At 63.5% G+C, this 13,504-nt stretch overlaps 2 protein-coding genes across 2 annotated transcripts; both read right to left on the bottom strand.

The window, feature by feature from the left end:
* Positions 1-925: 925 nt before the first annotated feature.
* Positions 926-3,193, bottom strand: TCF15 (transcription factor 15). Its single transcript, XM_054274755.1, has 2 exons — positions 2,717-3,193; positions 926-1,000 (listed from the first exon to the last, which is right to left on the bottom strand). Exons 1-2 carry the CDS (start codon positions 3,191-3,193, stop codon positions 926-928), a joined length of 552 nt encoding a protein of 183 aa, XP_054130730.1.
* A 6,090-nt stretch (positions 3,194-9,283) lies between these two features.
* SRXN1 (sulfiredoxin 1) lies at positions 9,284-11,942 on the bottom strand. The gene is made up of 4 exons (XM_054274893.1): positions 11,873-11,942; positions 9,949-10,415; positions 9,495-9,806; positions 9,284-9,442 (listed from the first exon to the last, which is right to left on the bottom strand). The coding sequence occupies exons 1-3, from the start codon at positions 11,940-11,942 to the stop codon at positions 9,603-9,605; spliced, it is 741 nt and encodes a 246-aa protein (XP_054130868.1). The 3' UTR covers positions 9,284-9,442; positions 9,495-9,602.
* Positions 11,943-13,504: the final 1,562 nt, after the last annotated feature.

The following is a 13,504-nucleotide window of genomic DNA, read 5'->3' as shown; positions in this document are numbered from 1 at the left end:
GCACTGGCCAGCCAGTCCAGCCCCTCAAGCAGAATCCCATGTGGGGATCTGGCCTGGGAACCCCCCATGTCCCCACCTGACCCCGTGCAGGAGCTGCTGCTGCCCTGCAACCCCACTGTACAAGGCTCTGCATGGTCATCGTGGTGGCGGTGGCAGCCACAGTGGGGACAGTCGTTGTGCTGGTGGCAGCAGTGGTGATGGTGGCAGTGACATCATGCCAGTCATGATGTACCAGGTGGAGGGCAGGGTACCAAAGCAGTTACACCAACCCTGACCCATCAACTGGGCACTTATGGCTGCACCACAGGGCTGGCAGTGCCATCCTCATCCCATGGCATGACACTGACCCCCTTGGGACTTCTGCAGTCTTTGTGGGGCTAAAGCTGGGGACACATCAGGGCCTGGGGACACAGGGACCGCTCACCCAGGGGTCTTACCCATGTGGGGTAGGGCTGAGATGATCACACTGGTTCCAGCAGCACAGAGCAGCAGCGCTGGGCTGGGGCTCCAGAGCCACCTTGGGGACCCCCACGTCACCCCACACGGGGGTGACAGGCAGGCACTGGCCCATCAGAAAAATAAGGCTTTATTTTCCAAGCGGCTGCACGTGCACAACCAGCACCCCCAGGGCCACTGTCCCCCCGGAGCGCCTCGACGCCGGCCGCACACCGGCCCCTTCCAGTCCAGCCCCGGGGCGCGGGGACCCCTCCCCGGGCCTGCCCCGCGTGGGCAGCCTCGGCCACGGGAGCGTCCTCCCGCCCCCCTGGCGGCTCCAGGGCCAGTGGCGGTGTGGGGCCAGCCTGGGCTCGGCCGCTGCCTCCTCAGGTGAGCAGCTCCCTCCCTCCCCGCTGCGGTCTCTGGGCTGGCGTGCGCGGGCTCCGTCTGCCTCCGCCGCTGTGTCAGGTGGGCGCTGCCGGAGCCCGGCTCATCTCCGCGACACTCGCAGGGGCGTCACCCCTCGCACCTTCAGGCAGTTGCCCCCGAGGTCCCTCCGACTGCCCTGCGGAGAGAGGAGGAGGGAGAGCTGCAGGTACCGTGGGGTGTCTGGGTGGGGGGCGCCTGCTCGCTGCCCCCCACACCGACCCCTCCATGGGGACCCACTGTAAGATGGCTCAGTCCTGGGATGGCTCTGTGCTGCCTGGAGTGGACAGACAGACAGATGGGCTATGCCTCACAAGTGGTGGAGTGTGTGGCTGAGGTGGGTGCTGTGGTGGAGCCCTCCAGGGGGGGTCTCCCTTGGCCTTGTCACCCTGCAGGACACAGCCCCCATGGCTGCTCAGCACCGCAGGGCTCAGACCTGTAGCAAGGGCCAGTAGCACCCCAGGACAGACACACAGCCCTAGACAGATCCACAGCCCCGACAGACAGAGTCCAAACTGGGATGGGGAGACTCAGCTCTACCTCACAGTTTATGAGAACAACATCAGCCCAGTGCTGCCCAGTATAACCCAGCATGGTCCAGCTTTAGCCCAGAACATTCCAGTATAACTCAGCACGGATCAGCAGAGCCCAACAGAGCCCAGTTCCAACCCAGCCTATTTCCAGCCTTGCACAGCCAAGCGTGGTCCAGTACAGCCCATTTCCAGGCCATTTCCAGCACAGCACAACCCATTTCCAGCCCTGCCCATTTCCAGCCCTGTACAGCCCCTTTCCAGTCTCAGGGCTGGGATGCAGAGTCAGATCCCAACCCAGCTCTCCCATTGCCCTCCAGCAGGAGCTTCCCAGCCCCAGTGCCTCCTCCACAGGGTCCCCTGGGGATCCAGCACTGTGCCAGACCCCTGGCTCCAGCCCCAGGAAGCAGCTCAGAGGATCCCAGCTCTGCCAGGGACCAGGGCTGCAGCACCCCAGGAGGGCTGGAGAGGCTGCTGAGGGGGCAGCAGGAGCAGGGGAGCAATTAAAAGTGGAGCAGCAAAACATGAAAAATCTCTGAGGGCTGGAGTGTGACCCATGGCTGTACTGCTTGGGGTCACACATGGGACAGGGGGACAGCAGCAAGTACAGCAGCCCCTGCTCACAGCCCTGCCAAGGGATGTCCAAGAGGTCGGGCAGCTTCCAGCCCCTCACCCTGCACCCCAATCCTGCACAGATGTTCCTGGGTCAAGCACACCCTGGCATGGGCAGCAGGGTGGGCTCACCACAGCAAAGGTGTCCCTTGAGCCACAGGGTGCTGGGGGAAATCAGCTGGGTGGGCAGGACAGGGGTGCTCTGCCATGGCCCAGCTCAGCCGTGTGGGAGCTGTGCCAGTGCTGCCAGCAGACCCTGCATGGGAACACTGGATGGGGAACTCTGTCTGGGCCCCCTTGGGGGTGTCTGCTGGACTCTTCCCGTCCTCATCACATCAGGGAGCTGCTGGAGCAGCCCTGCTGCAGTGCTGGTGGGCTGGAAGGGCTGGGTATGGAGATGGGGATGGGGATGAGGATGGAGAAGAGGTCAGCCAGCGAACTCAAGCCCCCCTGGGACAACCAGTGCCGCCAGCTCCGGGGTGACTGTTTAACCCCTGAGACCTCCCGGCCCGGATGGACGTGGGGGAGCAGCCCAGCCCTCTGACGTGAGCAGGAGCTGTAGGCGTGTGGCTACAAGCAGGATTTGGCCAGGAGCAGCCAAAACCTCCAGTGGGAGCTGGAGCCAGAAGCTGTGGTTCTCACTGAGCCATGCCAAGTCTCCTGCCCTGCTCAGCCCAGCAAGGAACCCTAACCCATCCCGGAGCCCCGCTCACCCCTTTCCGCTGGTTGCTGAGGCAGAAGGTGCAGATGCTGCGGGGCTGTTTGCTGTCCAGGTCGCCCTTGGCGCCATAGATGGCACTGAAACAGGGCTGCCCGTCCTCGCAGCCCTCGCCCAGCAGCAGCACGTTGGCCAGGTGGGAGATGTAGCTGGAGGCCAGGCGGAGCGTCTCGATCTTGGACAGCTTGCGATCCACGGGCTCGGTGGGGATGAGGGTCCGCAGGGCGGTGAAGGCCGTGTTGACGCTCTGGGTCCGGTCCCGCTCCCGCGCGTTCGCCGCCTGCCGCTGCTTCACCATCACCATCGGGCCCGGCTTCCGCGGCAGCTTGCGGCGAGCCTCGGCGCCCTCGCAGCAGCCGAACGACTGGTCCGACGTGTCGCTCTCGCTGCGGTTCTCCTCGTCCTCCGAGAGCATGCTGAGGTCGGGGTAGAGCACGCGGGCGGCCACGGGGCGCAGCATGGTGAAGGCCATGTTGGGGCGCCCGCCCGCACCCCCGGCCCCGCTGGGGGCACCCCCCGGGCTGCGGCGAGCCTTCCCCCGCCGGCACAGCTGCGACGGCGGCTCCGGGCGCCTTCCCGGGGCTGCTCCGCCGCGGCAGCCGAGCAGGGCTGGGACGGCTGTCTGCAGGGGGAATCGGGATTTATACGGCCGGGGAGGGGCTGGCTCCGGAGCCCACCCCCAGCCGGCCCCCCGAGCTCCGGCCAGCGGCCAGCGGCCAGCGTCCTCACCCCAGCCCTGGCTCTGGCCACTGGCCTGGCCCCGCTCCGGCACGCTGGCCTGGCTGCGGGCACTTGACCCCGGGTCATGCCCGCGGTGTAACTGAGCCGTGGCAGTGCCCGGGGCACTCTCCGACAAGTGCTCCCCGTGCCGTGGCCTCTGGCACCTGCAGAGCAATGTCACACACAGTCAGCGCACACACAGCGCGTCCCCACCCCTGCCTGGCTGTCCCTTGCCACCCTGGGTCCCGCATAGGGTGGCACGAGATGAACATGGGGCACAGGGGCTGGGATGGGGAAGGCATTCAGGAGAGGGTGGCACTGGTGCAGTGCCAGGGTGTTTATCAGAGGAATGCCAGAGGGGGACACTCTGCTGCCCACACCCTGCTGCCCACACCCTGCCATGCCCCCTGGGACACGGTCTGTGCCCAGAAGGATGCCCGGAGCAGTCAGGGAGCAGCAAGGCAGGCAGCCCGGCAGGGATGCACTCCTTGCTCCTCTGTTCGGTGCCTGCTCAGCCTGGGAGGTGACAGGGACACGTGCAGAGGCAGGGGCAGCACTGCCGGCAGCGCTGCCAGGAGCATTTCCTCCCGCCCAGGAGGAAGGTGTGTGCCGGCAGTGGAAACACGGAGTCTTTTCCTGAGAGGGGAGCGATGAGCTGGCAGCAGCGGGAATCACCGGTGTCCTGGGAAGGGCTGGGGGTGCCCCCCGACCTCACCATCGCTCCTTGTCATTCCTTGGCACTCAGTACCACAGACTATGGCCCTGCTCCTCCTCACCAGAGGGGTCTGTGCGGGTCCCACTCTGCCCTCAACCCCCCAGCCCTGAGCCCAACCCTCCCAGGAGCAGGCAGGGGGGCAGCCAGCTGAACCGAGCAGGCAGGAGGCTTCCTGCCCGCCTTCCTCCCCTTCCTCCTCCTCCACAGTACTCCAGGCACGATGAAGGTCAAGCGGCAAAAACACGTGGAGGGCAGGACCTGGCTCCGGGCAGATAGCCCAGGGCTGCCGGGGATGTGGCTGGGAGACTTGGCAGTGCCAGCTGCAGCCCCCACTGCCCAGCAGCTCCACAGCCAGAGAGGGATGCTGGGGGAAGTCTTGGAGGCTTGCCAGGGCTGAGAGAGTGGCCATGGGATATCACAAACACCCCAGTGGGGTGCCCTGGGGGCCATGGGATGGGGTGGCATCATGTTCCTCAGTGTTCCCTGGGCAAAAGCAGATTGCAGAACTGCAGCTTGGGGTATGGCTCCTGGGGTCTGGGTCCCTCCATGGGCTCTCCTACTGCTTCCAGGGCTTGTGGCTGCTGGGCCATGACAGGGGCAGCTGTGCTGCCTGGCACAGGAGCCACTTCACTGCCTCCCACCCTGCTGGCTGTGAGCAAACGGCCCCTCTGCCCCCCGCAGGGCACAGGCAGCCCCGGCTGGCGGGACCCCCTGCCCTGTTTTCCTTCACCATTTGTCTGCCTGTGCAGAGCCTGTAAATCACGCAGTGGGGGGCAGAGAGAGGGGCTGGGGGCTGGCGGTCTGGCTGGGGCTGGGGACTTGTAGGGCTGCACCAAGGGCCAGGGGTCCCACTGGAGCAGGGGACATGCAGGGCCACACCAGGGGCTGGGGACGTGCAGGGCTGAGCAAGAGGGCAGGGATCCTCCTGGGGATGAGGATGGGCAGGGGTCTGCACTGTGTCTGCACTGGCAGCTCTCACCATGCCTCAGTCCCCATGAGGGACCCCAACCTTCTCCTGTAGCATTTACCCAAGTGCAGATCCCCAAAAAAGGGCACGAGCAGGCAGTGCCAGGGGCAAAGCTGGGGATGGACAGGCCCTTGGCATGGCAGGCAGGGCTCAGGCAGGGAACAGGCAGGTGCCTGTACAGAGAGGGGAACCCCCACTCTGCCCCCCTCTCACCCCAGAGTCTTGCTGAGCCGTGGCTGGGGGGCCACAGCAGCCCCCGGCCCTGACAGGTGGTAAGACGGATGGCAGGGGCTGTGTACTCAGCTGCACGTCCCACACATGGCCACCAGCTGGCAGGGACAGGCTGGGGGGGTCACCCAGTCCCCACGCCCAGCCAAACTGCCCCAGGGCTTTTCTGGGGGGCATGGCCACGTGTGGGGTGCTGGTGGCCTGTGGGGTCTGGAACATGGCAGGGCACAGGCAGGGAAGGAGCAGCAGACAGGAGATGGCTCAGTGTGGCGGGGACAGCACGCATGTGTGCCCATGAGTGTGTGTGGGGGTGTGCAGCTGCACACATCTGTACATCCCAGCAAGCATGGATGTGTGCACAGGGATATGTGTGAGTATGGGGCTGTGTGCACGTGTTTGTGTGTTTGTGCAGCTCCACATGGATGTGTGCCTGTGGGTGCCACATAAACCCCAAATGCCACCACCTCCTGCTGCAGTGACACCTCCGTGCTGGCACAGACGTGTGTATATGTGACCAGATGCTGCAGACAGAAGGAGGGATGGACAGGACCTGTCATCCCTGGCTGGGAGAGCAGCAGGAGCCATGGGAAGCAGGGAATGCTGCCAGCTCCCTCCTGTCCAGCTGCCTGTACAGGCTGTGGCTGTGGGGCAGGAGGACGTGTGGCAGCAGACAGGTTTTCCTGTGCTGCCTGGCAGGCATCTGGTATGGGACATGAGTCCCTGTGCCCGGGCCCCCCCAGCTCCCCCAGCTCTGTGGCCTGGGCCCTGACTCAGCTGGGCAGTGCGAGGTGCAGCTGAGGCATCACAAACCTTCTGCCAGGACACAGTGTGGTTTGGCACCACAGCTGACCCAGCCAACTAATCAACCCCCGGGCAGACAGCAGTGCCAGGCAGTGGCTCAGGCATTCACGGGACCCTGCATGGGACACAGAGCATGGAGGGGACATGGCCTGAGCACGGGGTTGCAGCCCTGACTCCATCCAGCCAGGCATCTCCTGCTTGCTGGGCATTGTGGGGTCAGGGTGCTGGGCACCCTGAGGGCTGGGTTCTGCCTCTGCTGCCAGGGAAATGCCCCCTGCCCCCCACACCAGGGAGTGTTTATCTTGGAGGTGATACTTAAGTGTAAGAAAATAAACAGGGAGCAGATGGGGCAGGGGCCAGGGCTGCCCCCGGCCCCGCGGGAACGCTCCAGCCCTGCTGGGAAAACACCACGGCCAGCGAGGCAAATGGATTCCAGACCCAGGGCAGTGCTGGAACATGTGGCCACCAGGGCACTGGGCCTGACCCTGCTGAGCCCTGGTGGAGCAGTGCTGGACTGATCAATTCAACTCCACCCCATCCCATCCCATCCCATCCCATCCCATCCCATTCCATCCCACCCTGTCCTATCTTGTCCCCTCCTATCCCATCACAACCCATCCACACCATCCTGCCCCATCCCATCCTACTCAGTGCCCCGAATCCACAGCCCCTGACCAGACCTTGGCTCTGGGGGGTGTCCAGGACTGCCCCCTCTGCCTGTGGCTGCCCAGTTTCAGGGTGCTCAGGCCAGTGAGGCCACAGGCCTGGGAACTGCCCCATTCCAAATGCCCAGTCCTGTCCAGCTGAGGCCAGTGAGGCAGGGGTCTCATCCCAGGGGAGTTTATCCCTGCTCCCCAACGCTGGCAGACCAGAGATGGCAAATCGGGGAGCCCCCGGAGCCCCCTGGCTGGGGAGGAGCAGTGAGTGCCATGGGGACTGGGCACTGTGGAACATTTGGGGAACAGGAGAGTTCCCCCATTTTCCTGGATCAGGGCTGTGTCAGGGTGACCTGGTGGGTCCCCAGGCAGTGTGGGAAGCACCAGCCCCCCCTGGCCCCGGGCTGTACCTGAGGGCTGGGGCTGCTGGTCTGGAAGGCATTACACGCCTGTCGCGCGGGGAAGTCTGTCCCAGTTCCGGAGCTGGGACCCCTCCCCACTCAGCCCGGGCTGGGGGGAGCCCACAAAGCTCCTTTGTTCCTGCCCTGGAACGAATGGATTGGAGGCAGCCGGATCGGCTGTCAGCCGGCGACACCAGAGACCCCGCGGGTCAGGCAGAGGGAAGGGGGACAGGTGGAGCACGGATGGACGGAGGCAATGCAGGGACCCATCCCTGTGCCAGCCAGGGGCTTGTGGCACCAGCAGCCCCTGCCCACACCGTGCCAGCCCCATGGATGCAGCAGTCAGCCCTGGAGGTGCTCACACAGCACCTCAGACACAGCTCCAGTGCCAGGGAGCCCTGGGAGGGATGTCAGGACACCCTGGGACTGGCACGGACCTTTGGCACTGTTTGCAGGGGATGGCAAGCTGGAAAAGCAGATCCTGCAGCAGGCTTCTCAGATGGAAGAAGCCTCCATGGCTTGCAGGAAAACGAGCCGCAGGATCTGGGCAGCCTCAGTTCATTCCCACTTTGTGGAATTCCCAGTTCTGCTGAGCTGCCTCTTATCCAAGGGATGAGGGGCACAAACCTAGGACAGTGAGGCAAACAGCGTTCATGTGAGATGCCCAGCAGTGGGGGCACACAGGATATGGGCAGACATCAGTCCCTGCCATGGGACTTCCATTTGGGACCACTCTGGAAATGCCCACATTGCCCCAGGAGCTGCCGCAGGAGCTGCTACCTCCTGCCTCCACCCCCCGCTCTCTAACAAGAGGAAACTTTTTAGCACGCCACAATTCTGAGGAGAAATTTATGGCCCATCAGGGAGCCGCGGGCCAGGGCTGCTCTCGGTGAGTGCTTGCAGGGCTTCCTCCCGGCACACAGCTGCCTTCACGCGGCACATGCAGCTCTGGAGTCTCCCTCCCGGCCCTTCCCCTCGCCCAGCGCCCCCAGCCCACCCTGCTCCTCCTCCCCAGTGGGAAACGTGGAGGCAGCAGGAAATTGTGCCCCGTCCCATGCCAGACAAATTGGCCGTGCCCTCCTCTCCCAGCCCTAGGGGAACAGGATCCCTTCAGGAAGGAGCGTGGCTGGTGGGGCAGAAGTGTCCGCAGCAGTTCCCATCCTTCTGCTGACTCACGGCGTGCTGAGTGAGTCAGTGGCCTTTCCCCTCCCTGGATGGAGGCTCTCGACTTAAGAGGGATGCTGGGATGCCCAGGGGATGCTCGAGGCGTTTTTCCAGGCTGCACGTGGGGTGAGGACGTGGTGCTTGCAGAAATGACAGCATCCCAGCATGGCAGGACACATGAGTCCCCACAGCTGGGCCAGAGCTGACCCTGAATTCAGCTCTGTGGCAGGGTGGGCTGGCAGAACATTGTCCTGTCACAGCATCCATCTCCTAGCACAGCATCCATTCCCTCACAGAACATCATCCCCTTGCAAACCCTCTATCCTCGTTCTGTGTGCCCGCAGCCACTGCTCTTGCTGGTGCCAGGCCACCATGCTGTGCTGTGTTGGGCCACTGCATCCCTGCTCCCAACCTCAGCACCCTCTAGCACCACACCAAGGAGCTGCAGAAGTTTTGATGATCTTTATTCCAGGTGCAGCAGCGGCTGTCCCCACCACAGGATTTTGGAGATGTCCCCCATGGAGACTGGGACATTGGTGAGCCCAGAGTCACTGAGGGAGGGCTGGGGACTGGCCATGCCAGGTCTCTTCCCTGTGTCCTGATTCTATTCTGTCCCAGTTCGCCTGTACCCCTTCCCGGTTCAGCTGTGCCCCGAATGAGCTGTGACTCGTCCCAGTTCCAGTGTGCTCCGGTTCCGCCATTCCCGCTTGAGCCATGCCCCGGTTAAACCCATTCCATCCCGGTTCAGCTATTCCCGGTTGAGCCGTGCCCCGGTTTAGCCTGTTCCATCATGGTTCAGCTATTCCCGATTGCGTCGTGTTCCTGTTTATCCCACCCAAACCAGTCCATCCCGTCCCGGTTCATCCCGTCCCGGTTCATCCCGTCCCGGTTCATCTCGTCCCGTCCCGGTTCGTGCGGTCGCTCCGAGCGGCGCAGCGCGGCACAACAGCGCCACCTGCCGGCCCCGCCGGGCGCCTCCCGGTACCGGTGAGAGCCCGACCCATCCCGGCTGCCGGGACCCGGGGACCCTCCGAGTCTGGGGACCCTGACCCATCCCACCTGCAGGAACCTCGGGGATCCTCCAAGTCTGGGGGACCCTGACCCATCCCGGCTGGACGGACCATGGGGACTCCCCAGGGCTGGGCACGCCGACCACATCCTCATGAAGGGCTCACGGCTCGGAACCAACAGGGATAGAAGGGGCTGCTGGGCATCCTCGGGATGCTGGGCTAGCGCAGGTGAGGCGTGGAGGAGCCGAGGTAGGTCCGGAGGTCGCTGAGGGTGGAGGGGATGATCTTGGCGGGGATGGTCTCCCGGCGCAGTGCCTGGTGGGCAGCATAGCGGTGGCAGCCCCCGAAGGAGTAGAAATAATCGCCGCCCTCACTGCCTTTGATCCAGAGCACGTCGATGGGGGGCACCCGCTCAGGATCCTCCTGGGAAGGGGAAGAGACATCCAAGAGCAACACACCCCGGCACCCCCATCCTGCCCTGACACCCCCCGACTGTGCCAGGGCTTGGGCGCTGACAGCTCCCCAGCAGTGCCCTCTGAACGGGTGCAGGAGGGGCTGTGCTCACCTGCAGGGTCTCCATCAGGCTCTGCACCTTTCCCGGCTCCAGCTCTGCCGGGATGGGCCGGATGAGGACCCGCATGGGCACGTTGTGCACGGCCGAGATGTGCTGGGTGTGGATGCTCCTGTCCTCGGCCTCTGCCATGGCTGTGGCTGCCGGCCGGCCTTGGCTTTCCTCCGTCGTGCTCAGCCGAGCCCTGCGCTCTGCCCCGAGCAGTGCAGCGCCCAGCCGTACCCCTCTACTTCCTCCTTGCCCGGCCATCGTCATCGTCACGGCCTCCGCCCCGGTGTTTTGCAGAGTCACAGTGAAGGGGCAGGACAGAGTTCCGGGCCGGGTGCCAGAGCCGGCTGGCCCGCTGCCTGCTCCGGAGAGCCCGCGGTCAGGGCTGCCCTCGGCTCCTCCCTCGCCTGGGACACCCATGGGCATGCGGCAGCTGAGCCCCCCCAGGTGTGCTGGGGGTCCCTGTCCTGCCCCTGAGGGTCCCACCTGGCTGGGCTGGGGCACTGAGGATCATCCTGCAGCTGAGAGTTGGGATGTGCCCCCTGCCTGCCTGGATGTACCAGAAACATGTCCCCACCCAGAGCCCCCTCCCTGCTGTGCTGACACCTATGGGGTCCACAGCAAGGAAGATGAGGTGTGAAATAACTGCAGAGCTGAGCAGTGATGCTGCGGTGCTCCACAGCTGGGCAGACATGGAAGAACTTCAGCCCTGAGTCTGTAGCCATGATATTTTCTGAAAAATCTTTTCCTTAGGATTTTTCCTCCTGAGAAGCTGAGAGGCCTCAGGAACAAAATGTAAACATTGATTATCTGCTGCTGTGGAATGCAACAGGTGCATCTGTAATTGGTCTCATAGAGTTGTTTATAATTAATGGCCAATCACAGTGAGCCAGCTTGGACTCTCTGTCCAAGCCACAAACCTTTGTTATCATTCTTTCTTTTTCTATTCTTAGCTAGCCTTCTGATGAAATCCTTTCTTCTATTCTTTTAGTACCGTTTTAATATAATATATATCATAAAATAATAAATCAAGCCTGCTGAAACATGGAGTCAGATCCTCTCTCTTCCCTCATCCTCAGTCCCCTGTGAACACGGTCACACTGAGTCTTTCTAGGTCATTTCTTCAGACCAGTGATCCGAACGGGGAGAGGCTCCTGGGAGGATCAGGGTCTCCCACCCCTTTGGCTGCTGCAGGGGACACCCTGAATCCACAGCAGGGACACGATGGCAGGGGATGGCTGCTCCCAGTGCCCTCACCCTGGCTCCCTGGTGTCATGGAGGGTCCTCAGCCCCAGAGCTGACTCGGAAGCATGCAGATGATGGTCAGGGATGGTTTTGTGACGCTCTGGAATTAGATTCACCTTTCTTGCAAGGTGAATCTGGCAATGACTTTGTGGGTGAAGGATTGCACTGGTGTCACTGGGAGCCCGGGGCTCAGCTAGGTCTGTGCTGACAAGCTGCATGCTAGAAATAATTTGCCTTCCCCCACTGGCACCCACATCTGGGAAAGGATGAGGAGAGAGGGGTGGGGAGCAGAATGCCTGTCTGCCCCTGGGAGCAGGGGCTCTAGTGGGCTGTCATCACCTGTGAGTTCAAGTAAAATGTGCTCACAGAATCCTCCCCATCCGGGGTGTGTGAGCATCACCGGCGCCCTTCCCGGGCTGCCCGCCGGGCTCCGCGCCGCTGCCGGGATTTCACACGGGATTTACTTCCAGGTCAGCGCCCCGCCGCTCTCACCAGCAGGGTGGCACCGCAACCCCTCCTTGTCGCAGCAGGGGCTGTCTGGCTCCTGCCCACCGGCTGAGGGGCTGGCAGAGCCATGTGGGCAGCGCGGAATGCTCTGGGCGCCCAACGGGCTGCCAGGACATCACCCCTCCATTTGGGGCAGTTCTGTCCAGGATGCCCCAGCCCAGGAGTGGGCACAGGGCACCGTCGATGGGCAGGGTGGCAGCTCGCGTGCCACCACCCGCCACCGCCGACACAAATCCCACAAGACACATGGTTAGTGGCAGAAATCCCTTTTATATCCCTGAATTGCATTACAAGTAATACTGCGGGTGGCCGGATCTCAGTAGACTTGTCATACTGGGGCTGGCGAGTACAAAATCTGGCAGAAAAAATCTATCATGCACGGAAAATTATTGCTGTAGTATCTGCTATTTACAGGAGAGAGGGGCAGCAGCGCAGCGCTCCAAGCCTGCCGGCCTCAGGACACCGCGCCCCGCGGAACGGCGCCGGTATGGCGGGCAAAACCCGGCGGGTGCCTGCGTGGCCAGGGCGATGCTCATCCCCTCTGTGGGGCGCGGATGTGTGGTCACCGTGCCATGGCAGCGAGAGGACCATGACAGGGACATCCCCACTCAACCCGTGACCAACACAGGCACCGAGGCAGCGGGAGGAAGACGGTGCAAGGGAGGAAGACGGCGCAGGAAGACGGTGTGGGGGTGCGCGAGTGCGGCCCCGCGGGTGCCGGGCTGAGTCCCCGAGTGCTGGGGACCGGCACGGGGTGATGGGGCTGTGGCAACTCGCGGCCCGAGGTAGGAAGCGGAGGCGTGGGTCGGGCCCCGCTCCGGGATGCCGTGCGCGGAGCTTGCTCCGGGGCCGGGGCGCTCCGCCGGGAGGTTGCATAGAGTGGCTGGTGTGTCCCCGCTGGGCTGGCGCGGGGCACGGAGCAAAGCAGGAGCCCGTGGAAGCAAGGAAGACAAAAGAGAAGGGCTTTGCCGTTGTGGGTGGCTTGCAGGACATGCAGCCTGGGCTGCCGGGCCAGTTCGTGCCCTCCTGCCTCCGTGCCCGCCGCTCTGGGGGTCCTGTCCCCGTCCGTGTCACCGTGGCTGTGTCCTGGGCACGGCAGTTCTGCTGCAGCTCTGCCACCTCCTGCGAGCCAGCGCTGGCATGGCCCGGCCAGTCTTGACAAATAAATAGTGAAAAGCATAAGTTATAAATAATATAAATAAGAACATTTAAATAGACTCACCCAAACTTTACAGCTACTCTGACCCCCTCCTCCTGAGTGCAGGTGGGGGGCAATGGCGAGGGAGCCGGGAGCCGGCTGGAGAAGGGGCTGGGGATACATGGGGGGGTGGTTGGGGGTTTGGGTACTACCTGCCCAGGGCTGGGTCTCCAGCCCAGCTGCCAGCCCAGCCCTTTGCGTGGTGAGGGGGCTGCACCTGCCTGGGGGGGCTATTCCCCATCACCGAGGCAGGGGCCAGTTGTGCCTGGCCAAGCTGGGAGCTGGGAGCCAATGGAGGTTGTGTCCTGTGGATCTCTGCTGGAAGCCCCTGGCTCCTCCCTTGGCTCTTCCCCTGACTCCAGGGCTGCGGATCTGCAGTGCCAGGGTGAACGCTGTGCCACGGGGCAGAGGGGCAGCCGGGTTCCCTCTGTGGTGGGCTGCAGGGACCCGAGGCTTCAAGGGTGACTGGCAGCCCTGCCCTCTGTCAGCCTCAGTGGCCATCAGTCCTGCTGAGCTGGCAGGAACACCAGCCCGTGGTCTCATCAAGATTAGGGTCAAGGAGAGGGTTTGCTCCTAGCGGAGAGCAGAAAAGTGTCTTTTCTCCCCCAGGAT

The sequence above is a fragment of the Melozone crissalis genome, unplaced genomic scaffold (genome assembly GCF_028551555.1).
Source record: "Melozone crissalis strain CALT ecotype California unplaced genomic scaffold, PUWL_Pcris_2 ptg000017l_1, whole genome shotgun sequence".
NCBI classification, from domain to species: Eukaryota; Metazoa; Chordata; class Aves; order Passeriformes; family Passerellidae; genus Melozone; species Melozone crissalis.
This window is presented reverse-complemented; position numbering and strand designations above follow the sequence as displayed.